General features: G+C 37.6%; 1 protein-coding gene across 1 annotated transcript in view; it reads left to right on the top strand.

The window, feature by feature from the left end:
• Positions 1-12,067, top strand: part of ACADL (acyl-CoA dehydrogenase long chain) — a 27,629-nt gene continuing 15,562 nt past the window's right edge. The window contains exons 1-5 of the mRNA XM_026673172.2: positions 1-585; positions 4,417-4,578; positions 5,594-5,731; positions 7,451-7,615; positions 8,731-8,797. Of these exons, the coding sequence (XP_026528957.1) occupies positions 503-585; positions 4,417-4,578; positions 5,594-5,731; positions 7,451-7,615; positions 8,731-8,797 (615 nt within the window). The 5' untranslated portion in view covers positions 1-502. The remainder of the gene's footprint in view (positions 586-4,416; positions 4,579-5,593; positions 5,732-7,450; positions 7,616-8,730; positions 8,798-12,067) is intronic.

Genomic DNA, 12,067 nt, shown 5'->3' on the forward strand with positions numbered 1-12,067 from the left:
AGGGTCTGAGGAGTGTTATGAGATCCAGCGCTGGTGCAATTATTCCTGGTTCCGATTCTCCGTGGAAACAGCTCTTATTGGAACATGACCGTGCAGCTAACCATTTGATAGTGAAATGCTGAAGTTATTTCTTTCCCTCACCCCAGTTGCAACACTGCAGTTTATTGAGTAAACTTGGTTTTAGCGTGAGAAGCAACAATGAGCAAGGCGCTACCAAAGCGCTTTACTCTCCGTGGCAGTATTACTCGTCTCTTATTTATGCTTGACGGGTTTTATTTTTTTAGAGAACTGCCTGAGCTATAGAAGTGAAGCGTTAGCGCGGCATTCCGCGCAATGTTTTCGGAGAAATAGTTCCTTTGGTCAACTCCATTTCTCCGCCCATCCATAAAAGCTGCAAAGAGTCATAAAAGCTGCAAAGAGTCGCCTCTCCTGGCTGGTTTACGAGGCTCCAGGACATTGAGCAAACTACGGTAACTGTTTCAAGGAAGCAATTAAAAGCAACATGGCCGCGTCCGTCTGCAAGGTGCTGGTCAGCCAGGCGTTGAGATCTCTCTGCTGTCCCGGAGGGAGGAGGATCCTGGTGAGGTAAGGACTCTCTTGTCGCCTGGGAACAGCTTTACAAAGCGTGGCAATAAACATTAAAAAGGCTGAAGGGGGTGGCAGTCCCACTGAAAAGTTCCTTCCAAGCGAAAGAGCCATCTAACCTCCCAGTACATTTAACTAACACTTTTTAACATTTAACACTGCCCCAATTATGACAGGCCTGACACTTCCCCCTCTGTCCCGCACTCTTCCTAAAATATAACGGCACACAGAGGCAGTAAGAAGGGAGGAAGTTTATTAAAATCTGTGGCCGTAGACCAAACACAAGAAGAGAGGAGGGAGGTGCGCTGCAAGATTCCGGATGACTATTAGCTTTCAACAAATAGATACCCCAAATTTAACTCCACTATCAGTTAATAGTCGGCAGCATTCTTGCAGCCTGGAACAGGTAACCTCAACATTTGCCCAAAATGAATTGACCTGGCAGGAGATTTTCATCATTTGACATGCACAGCTTTTAGTAAGGATCTTAGATTTGGGTATGTTTCAGGCTTTGATTGTTTTATCACTAGCAATTTTTATTATATAGCTGGCAAAAAACAGTAAAGCCTATCTTCTTTCATATTAATAATGAAACTCTCTATTTTATGTAAATCTGGGGAACAGATAGGACTGTTTGATTGGAATTGGCCTTGTTATGATCTGATTACAATTAGGAGCTGGTAGTGTGTCTTTGGTTTTTGAGCGATACTAATAATATTAGATAATAATAAACAAATGTTCTCCATGTATGTTTTGGAGATATTCTGTGGTTCTGCAGGCTGGCTAATGAACCTATTTCTTTGAAGCCATGACCATTTTAGTAGTAGAAAACTCAAGCAAACTATTGTGATGGCTCAGAAGTCCTTTAATACAAGATCAAGGAAGAAGAGGAATTCAGGAATTGAGTAGTAAAGAGCTGAGAAAAATTGGGGAGGAAAAATTATATCCAAAAATGAAAAAAGGTTAGGTATGGAGTACCCAAACTGTGGATCAGATCCTTCTGTGGGGCTACAAGCAACTGGGAGTCATTGTTTTCAAAAATCAAGCTTGCACAAGCAACATTCCTTCCTTCTTTCTTTCTTTCTTTCTTTCTTTCTTTCTTTCTTTCTTTCTTTCTTTCTTCCTTCCTTCCTTCCTTCCTTCCTTCCTTCCTTCCTTCCTTCCTTCCTTCCTTCCTTCCTTCCTTCCTTCCTTCCTTCCTTCCTTCCTCTTTTGGGCCTTCTGCTAATTTACAATAGTTTTAAACATTACACAGTTTATAGTTATAACTGTAATGATAAATACTAGATAGTTATACTCATTAGAAGGCAAACCAAGTATTTATATTTGTCATACTGCAAGCTATATGGGAGTGCCTATTCTGAGTTTTGCCTCCCATGTTGCTTGTGCAAGTCAACTGTGGGCTCATCCAGGCAAAGTAGGAGTGAGTTTTGTCAGCACTCCCAATTTGCAAAACAGGTGTGCTGTTAAAACTTGCTCCAAACTTTGCTTCTTGTTTTGCTTGTGCAAGCCTCAGTGGGAGGTTAGAGTACCACAAAAATCTGAGGATCTGTGTGATATATGAATCAAATTTGAATCATTAAAATAAGTGTAACGTTTAATGCCCAATCATAGTGCAAATATAGTAATTTCATTCGTGGGGAGCCATCATACAATTTTGTTTATTATTTTAGGGTATCATTGTCCTGAAAAGTTGGAGAAGTCCTGATTATTAGAATGTTCCAGAGAAGGCACTGCTATTCAAATAAATAGCCTTTTTAGAAAAAAATGATTATCAAAAGTGAAAGTTTTTAGCAATATGGACAGCATGCTACAAAACAAAGTTGAGGGTAGTTGAAGATCCTTGGGGGGCAGGGGGTCTCCAAGGAACCATCTTATCCCAATGGGATTAGCCCACCCTAACTGTACCAGCAATAACAGGCATGCTGTGAACCCCATCAGCCAAGGAAATTCAGCCAGAGGGATCCAGAAACAGAGCTTTTTTTTGCTGTGGCACCTGCCCTCTGAAACATCCTGCCGCTCCAGATGAAATCTGCCCCCACTCTTCTGGCCTTCTCAAAGGCTTGAAGACCTAGCTCAGCCAGTTGGTCTGGGGCTCTATTGGGGGAATGGCATCTTGGAGGCGGTTAAAGGATTAGTCAGACACCACCTCCACCCCATGCACACTTTACTCCCATCTTGGTTAATTGAGTTTTAACTGAATTTTAAATACATGGGTTTTATTTATTATTTTAAGATTTAATATCATATTTTAATTATATGATTGTAAGCTGTCCAGAGCAAGATGTGTCACCTCAGCAAGATGAGTGGCATAGAAATTTAACAAATAAAATCAACAATAAATAAACAGTAAGTTTGTTATGACATACCAAATTACAAAGTAGCCAACTGCAGTTTAGCCTGTGTTGTGCAAATGTAGCTTGTGTAATTTTAGTATTTGGTGTGTTGTGTTGATTCACTGGTGCTTATGTGTGATATATGAGGTAATGAAACAGAAGGATTAAGATACAGTTGCAAACTCCACCAAAATACATTATGTCAAATAATCTTTACTTGTTCAAGTTTTCTCAGCAAAGGAGTGCCTGCAGTTCAGGAAGATTGTGTCTTTTAAGAGACTGATCAGCTACCATGACTCTGTCTTTGATCTACTATTGAAAGCTATCTGATTTTTTTTCCTCCCATTTTTATTAACTTTCAGATTAAAAACATTAATTTCGGCTCAAGATGAACGTTAATTGTTGAGAAACTCTTTTAACAGAAGTTTATATATCAAAATTGCATTAGGTTTATTCCATATCAGTGCTCATTTATGATGATGATAGATCATATGTTTTGCTAGAGTTTTCATCATTACCTTCTGGTATAGAGGGCAAGCTGTGTTGATTTATGACAGGTAAACTTGTTAGGGAAAAACAATAAAGAATCTTCTGGTAATTTATACATACAGATAGTCTTTGGTTAATGACAGTCTTGGAACCTGAATTTTTGTCACTAAGCAATGTATTTGTAAACTGTGATGTCACATGCAACTTTCCTTGTTCCTTTCCGTGTTGACTTTGCTTGTAGGAAGCTGGCAGGGAAGGACACAAATGGCAATCACATGACTGCGGAGCACTGCAATCATCACAAGTGTGAGCTGGTTGTCAAGTGCCCAGGTTGCGATCGTGTGACTGTGGGGATGCTAGAACTTTAAGGACTGGTCGTATGTACTGCTCGTTCAGTGCTGCTGTAACTTCAAACTGTTGCTGAATGTCTGTACCTAAATAACTGTTGTTAACTGAGGACTAACTATAACTTTTATTATTAGGGTATAATCTTCTGTACAGTCCACTTCATGTCACTGGATATGTGAATAAGTTTGTTTTTTAAAAAAATGAAAAGTAGCAAAGTCTTAAGTACGGTTTAAGTTAATTTGAGTTCTCCTGTTCAAACTCCCTAAATAGTGCAGCAATATGATGATAAAATATGACTTATATCTATCAATGTTCAGCTCCATTACTATCTTAAAACTTTGTCAGTCTTTTTTGTTTAATTGCTATGCAAGATTATAGTTTTGTCCTGTGGTAGGTGGTGGAGGAAAACTGCAAAGGAACAGGTTTGTCAATCATAGCTTGCAATATTTTTTGTACCTCACCAAAACATGAAAATAAAAAGAACTGAAAGGTTAAAAACCTCAAAACATTAATAAACCCACAAAAGTAAACTTTAAAATGTTTTATTGTTTGGAAGTACACATAAATTTATTGTTTGGAAGTACATATAAATTTAACAGACAGAATTTAAACAAAACGATGACTTTTTAAGTATTATGTTTAATTTTATTTTTTAAAGAAACCTTCAGACTGAAAATAATGAGTCAACACGCTTTGAACCCTCCTCAGCTAAAACATTAATGGACATAGGAATTAGAAGGATCTTTTCTTCAGACCATGACATTTTCCGGCAAAGTGTGAGAAAATTCTTCCAGGAAGCTGTGGTACCATATCATGGAGAGTAAGTTAAATGCACAAAATCCCATTTCTCATTTTCTCTTTCTCATGTTTGAAATAATCCTTGATTTTATGCCACTTGCCCTGGTGGAGAACTATAACATTAATGTAAGAGTTTCTATAGGGTTAATAACAGTTTTAGAACTGCTAGTGGTTTTCTCTGGAAAAAAAAAAAAATTTTACTTTATGCATACACCCAGGCGCTGTAGGCCCAATTACATTGCATTGTGTCTGCTGTCTTGAAAATGGGGGATGGAATGGAAAATACATTCACATTTAACGCTGCATCAAATTTAATTAGATGATATAAGGCAAGTTAACTAATCTTCTCAATTACATGAGCCTCACTGAATTAACAATTTATGTATCTCAGCAGACATCTAAACACACACTGCTTCTCCAGTGATTGCTCAGCAGGAATTTGGAACCTTTTCTATAATGGCTCCAAAGGGCAGTGCTGATAAAAGTGGTTGAAATAATTTCAGAAGACTTTCCTCATCTTGTTTTCATTGAACTCTTGCTCAGCTGGGGGTGAGATCTGATTGGTGGAGGGTTTTTTGTGTGTATTCCAGTGATTTAAGATCAGTAAAGTGAAGTGACTGTGCAACTGGGATGTACTTTAACTCCAAACTGCTGTTTCTGCTAAGGCAAACATAGAGGTCATCATAGTGGATGATTTTAAAAATCTACTATTTTTTACATCACTTCTTTATATTAGGGGTAGCCTATGTTTAGCAGTAATTAGGGCTAGAATTTCTATTGCTAAATGGTGTGGTCATAAAACGCAATATCATATGACTACACTGCTTAGCTATGGCAATCCCAGCAGTTTCAAGCAAGTTACTATGAATTTAACAAATAACGGTATAAACTTGGCTTAGTCCAGTGGGTAAACTTGTCTTTTTATGTATGCTGTATTCTAAATATCTTTCCCCCAAAAATAATCAACTTTGCATTTTTATTAAGTAAATTATGAGAATTCCACGATTTTACTTGTTGTTTTTGGTTTTTGTTTGTAGATGGGAAAAAGCTGGTCAAGTAAGCAGAGAGCTCTGGGAAAAAGCCGGACAGCAGGGTTTGCTTGGTATCAATATATCAGAAGAAAATGAAGGCATTGGAGGGGATCTGTTGTCTTCAGCAATCGTTTGGGAAGAGCAGTATGTTTTTCTTTTCTTTCCTTTATAATATTTTCCTATAATTACTGTTTTTTTCTCCTTATTTCCTCTGATAGCTATATCTTAAAATTTGGTCTTCATGGTGACATAATTCATTGACAACAAAGGCATATTTTGAGTAAAGGCAAAACCTAAATTGGATAGGAATTTTCGTGGTGATAAATTCACTAGTATTTCAAGAGCATTCTTCCACATTCATCTCCGCTATAGTCACTGTTGCCACTTAACACAGACCTCTGCTGCTGCCTTTCATCTCTCCTTTCCTTGGATCAGGATTTCCTTCCTATGTTACATGCAAATACAAGATCCCAAAGTGGTTACAGAACAAACATCTCTCTTCTTTTTTTCTTGGCATCAGTCCCTTCATTCTGCCATAAGCAGCTGAACTCCTTTCTCATCACTTCACAACATTTTCCCTTTTGCAATTCATATTGGTCTGCTGGCAACGAAAACTAGAAGAGGAGTTTATCTTGCATTATAGAGACAGATATAGGCAAGAAGTATGAGTTTCAGAGAAAGTTAAGGAGATTGATTTAATAAACAAAAGCAAGTGTTATTGGGTAAGAAAGACTGGATGGTCATAATCAACACTGGGTGTCCATCCTTTGTTTGTCTCCCTTTCATTTCCAAGCCAAAGCAATAACTAGATTTTTCATTCTTTTCCTTGCAATCTTAAATCCTTAAAAAAAAACAAACAGCTGAAGATATTTCCCTCACTAAATCCATCCAAACACTTGTTCTTAAGCTGAAAAGTATTTGTGCATAACACATTTGGTCTCGCTTTAAGTTAGTGTGAGTGTGAGTCAAGCCATGGTGGCTTGTATGTTGTGGAATTGACTATTTTACTAGAGGCCTTAAACAAAAAGAATCTTGGAATAGAATGCAAAACCTGAGCGGAGATGATATAGCAACACCAAACGGCAAAGATCACAGTGAATGGAACACTTTCCACAAGTCTTTCAGTTTGCAAAGGCTCAAGACAAGGATGTTCATTCTCCCTTTTACTATTTGTAATTGCGCTGAAAGTCTTAGCCAACAAGATCTAAAAAGATAAGTGGATAAACAGGAGCAAAATTCATGGAGAGGAGCACAAAGTGAAATGTTATGTTGGTGATACAGTGCAATTATGAAACCACTAAGTTCAATGTTTGGGAGATTAAAATTGAAAAATATGCAGCAATGGAAAAATGGACCGTATATTCTTAGCAGTAATCTAACCAAATAAAAGTAGGAATGCTTCCATAATATACAGCATGACACACAACAAGGCAAGCTGTGTGAGTTCAAGCTCAGTTACTTAGGATATGGTTTCTGAAGAAAAAAGTACTGTTTCAAATTTTTTTAGCAATTTTCTGAATTTTGCACTATATGCAATGCTAGCACTTGTAGTGGTGAGAATTTATATGCACTATGATTCAGCTGCCATGCCAGCCTGACAATTTGCTGTTGTAGATAATGTAAAATATGCATTGTATAGATTAGAAGTGATTGTATTGTTTCATACTTTTTGCATTTTTTATGCAAAGGTTTCCTAAGATCTAAACATTATTTCAAGGGTCTCTCAAGGTTGAAAGTTTGAAAAAAGCTGATCTAAAATATGACATTGTGAGACTAATTTGATAATAATTTTCTTCTTTGTAGTTGAAGAAAACTCAGGTACAGATCTGGTTTGATGGTTTTTTTGATATTTTCCCTTTCCAGGATGTATGCTAATTGTTCAGGCCCAGGATTTAGTCTTCATTCTGATATTGTCATGCCTTATATAGCAAACTATGGTTCAAAAGAGCAGATTAAAAGGTTCATTCCAGAAATGGCAGCAGGCAGATGTATTGGTGCAATAGCTATGACAGAACCTGGAGCTGGAAGGTAAGCACGCTCTTTAAGAATGCAGTCTTTGGCATACATTTTAGTTATTAATTCTCACTGAGGCAGACTTGTGAGCATTAATAAGATCCCTAATAAAATTTCCCAGCAGGGTGCACATATGATAGGTTGCTTGTGCTCCTCCCCACTACCACATTGCAATTCCCAGAACAACCCAAGATTATAAAGCGGTGGATTATACCAAAAATATGTGGAACTATACTTCCATTTATCTCCTTTAACCCTCCATAGCTTGCAAATGAGCCAAGAATAGACTCCCAAATTTTGCAACAAACTGGCAAATTCCTGGCACAAAAATGAAAAATTATGCTGGAGATGAGTTAAGCCAATGCAAGGCCAAATATGTCATTTCCAGCCCTAAAACCCTCTGAACAGTCAAAAATTTAAAACAATTGGACCAACTTGCTTGGGTTCCACTATCTCTAGAGATGTTAGCAGCAGGCTTCCTACTGTCTTGTAGTGATACTGGAAGTTGAGGGTCTGAAAAATATTGCCTTTCCTTCCTACATAAAGTCTAAAGTTGGTGGGCATTCTGGTCAGTACAAAGTTCTGGATGGAACTATGAACCAGGAAGACAACATTTTCTATTTCCTATTTTCACAGTAGAAACATTGGATGGAGCCCAAATTTGTTCCTGATAAATGCAGCCCAATGTACCAATCCCAAGCTTGGTAGTTTCTTGCAAGTTGTGAAACGTGTTCTTATGTATGCATTCAATCCACAATTATTTATCCCAAAATAATTTTGGTGGACAGGGGAGGTGTTGATGTTCTTAAAATCTTGCAGCATTTCAACTGAGGATGCCAACATTTTTAAAGTATTGATGATCTCACAAAATTACTTTTTATCAAATGTATATGATTTTTTTTTTAACTTTGGAGACTTGCAGGTCCCATACGTTCTCACAGGCACTGTGTGGTCAATCCCCAAGTTCTGTGATTGCCTTCAGATTTTTTCAATAACAGTGTAAAAGGCCTTCATCAAAGAAAAAAAATAGAATCACTGTGGGAAGTCATTTGCAATTCCTCTTTAGGCTGGGAGACTTTAAACATTGTGCATTTGCTATGTTGCATTAGTAAGAACTATTTTCTTCTTAGTGATTTGCAGGGTGTGAAAACATTTGCAAAAAAGGATGGCAGTGATTGGATTCTAAATGGCAGTAAGGTATGTGATACATTCTTTTAATTTTAGTAAACTTGGCCATTTTAGTAAACGTAGCCATTTAGTAAATGTAGCCATTTGAGATCAGTGCTGAGAATTATGGAGTTGGTATTCTACAACTTTTCAATCAAGCAATGCCAGGTCATCACCTTTTCCATTTTGGACGAGGACTCCTGCTGCCAGAGTAACATGGTGACTGTAGCTGATGACTCGAAATCTCAATCAACTTAGCAAGTGCTTTTCTGTCCTTCTTTTGTTGGGGAACATTATAAAACCATCTGAAGAATTTGGCCTTTTAATGCTGTAACATGACTAGTCTGCAAAGGGTAACCAATGCTCAGATATTTCACAGCTTAAAAGAATTGGCAGGAGAATGGTCTCCCTGGTAGAAATTGCCTGGAGAGACCAAAGAGGCAAATAAAAACTTGACTGTAGGGGCATATATAAAAGGGGAAAAAATGTCATCTCCTCCTGGTGAGTGAGTATATTGTTTAGGATTCAGAGAAAATGTCAAAATGGATACTGCTAAATGCAATTGTTGTTTACAAATTGCAGGATAGTTTTGTTTAAATTGCTTTTATTTTTCTTTGATAAGATTGTTCAGGAGACCAAGAAGGAAAATACATTTCAATAGTACATTTTTGCTAGTACTGTTGTTATAAAATTACCAATTTTACAAGTGTTGTGAAAATAAAATAGATTGGCTTATGTATTTGAGATTTGAGATTCAGACAGAAAGCTGATAGGGCACAATCATATATACAGGTGAAACTCAAAAATTAGAATATCGTGCAAAAGTTCATTTATTTCAGTAATGTAACTTAAAAGGTGAAACTAGTATATGAGATAGACTCATTACATGCAAAGCAAGATCATTCAAGCCGTGGTGTGTCATTGTGATGATGGTGGCTTATAGCTCATGAAAACCCCAAATCCACAATCTCAGAAAATTAGAATATTACATGCAATCAATAAAACAAGGATGGTACATAGAACAATATCGGACCTCTGAAAAGTATAAGCATGCATATGTACTCAGTACTTGGTTTGGGCCCCTTTTGCAGCAATTACTGCCTCAATGCGGCGTGGCATGGAAGCGATCAGCCTGTGGCACTGCTGAGGTGTTATGGAAGACCAGGATGCTTCAATAGCGGCCTTCAGCTCTTCTGCATTGTTCGGTCTCATGTCTCTCATCTTTCTCTTGGCAATGTCCCATAGATTCTCTATGGGGTTCACATCAGGTGAGTTTACTGACCAATCAAGCACAGTAATCCCACGGTCATTGAACCAGGTTTTGGTGCTTTTGGCAGTGTGGGCAGGTGCCAAGTTCTGCTGGAAAATGAAGTCATCATCCCCATAAAACTCGTCTGCAGAAGGAAGCATGAAGTGCTCCAAAATCTCCTGGTAGACAGCTGTGTTGACCCTGGACTTAATGAAGCACAGTGGACCAACACCAGCAGATGATATGGCTCGCCAAATCAACACAGACTGTGGAAACTTCACACTGGACTTTAAGCATCTTGCAGTGTGTGTCTCTCCATTCTTCCTCCAGACTCTGGGTCCTTGGTTTCCAAATGAGATGCAAAAGTTGCTCTCATAAGAAAAGATGACTTTGGACCACTGAGCAACAGACCAGTTCTGTTTTTCTTTAGCCCAGGTAAGACGCTTGTGAGGTTTGTTGTTCAGGAGTGGCTTGACAAGAGGAATACGACATTTGAAGCCCATGTCCAGGATCCATCTGTGTGTGGTGGCTCTTGATGCACTGACTCCAGCCTCAGTCCACTCCTTGTGAAAGTCCCCAACACTTTTGAATGGCCTTTTCCTGACAATCCTCTCCAGACTGCGGTCATCCCTGCTGCTTGTACACCTTTTTCTTCCACACTTTTCCCTTCCACATAACTTTCTATTAATGTGCTTTGATACAGCACTTTGGGAACATCCAACTTGTTTTGCAATTACCTTTTGAGGCTTTCCCTCCTTATGGAGGGTGTCAATGATGGTTTTCTGCACAACTGTCAGGTCAGCAGTCTTTCCCATGATAGTGCTTCTTACTGAACCAGACTGAGAGGCTATTTAAAGGCTCAGGAACCCTTTGCAGGTGTTTTGGCTTAATTAGCTGATTAGAGTGGGACACTTTGAGCCTAGATTATTGAATCTTTTCACAATATTCTAATTTTCTGAGATTGTGGATTTATGGTTTTCATGAGCTGTAAGCCATAAGCATCTCAATTATGACAAATCATGGCTTGAACTATCTTGCTTTGCATGTAATGAGTCTTATCTCATATATTAGGTTCACCTTTTAAGTTGCATTACTGAAATAAATGAACTTTTGCACGATATTCTAATTTTTCGAGTTTCACCTGTATATGATTTGTAAAATGTTTACTTTTTTTGACAACATAAGGATTTTTGCAAAAGTTTACAAATTTAAATTCAAGTCACACAAAATGGGATAAAAATATTAAATTTGATCCATATTTTATATCCTTTCACCTACATGTAATTTAAAATGACTAGAAAGAGGAATGAAAGCAGGCCAACTTTTCATGAGTCATTTAACACATGATATATTCCAAAGTTATAACCAAATCTTAAAGTAAGAAAATCATGAAACAAGGACTCATCTCCAATCTCAGTTTCCTACCATATCCAATTTTAAAATTTAATAAATTCTGTAATTGGTTCACTCATTTTTCCATAATGATTTCTTCCATCAATTCAAAGTAAAAGTATGGACTACATAATGCAGAACTGCAGGTGGAGAACGGGGCAGAGAAGATTTTAGTGGATTCAGTATAAGGAAGAAATATTGAAAATATTAAATTTCAACACATATTCCTATCTACTTCTTTGCTAAGTAGACCTCTGGAAAGTGAAAACAGTGTCGATAAAGAAGGCACTGCAAATATTCCCAAAATAAGGGAATGTGATTTTTACCAAATAAATCCACCTTAGTATTATATACCTTGAGAAAAATGCTTGACATCGATATGGTATGATTTATTTATTTACTGTATTTATATTCTACCCAAATCAATTCTGGACAGTGAACCACACAACTAGTATATACAGTTAAAGACATACTACAGTGTCCCAGCAAATTAAAATTAAGTGTTCAAGAAGTACCAGGACAAACTAAAGGCGAAATACCCACTGGAGTAACAGAGTTTTAATTGCCTCCTAAATGCAAAGAGGGAGGGAGATAGCCTCTTTTCTGGGGTAGGGTGCTCCGAAGAATAGGGGCCAACACTGAGAAGGCCTGTTGTGATC

This window comes from Notechis scutatus, chromosome 1, assembly GCF_049901735.1.
Source record: "Notechis scutatus isolate UNSWTSFEM ecotype Mainland chromosome 1, rNotScu1.2, whole genome shotgun sequence".
Taxonomy (NCBI): Eukaryota; Metazoa; Chordata; class Lepidosauria; order Squamata; family Elapidae; genus Notechis; species Notechis scutatus.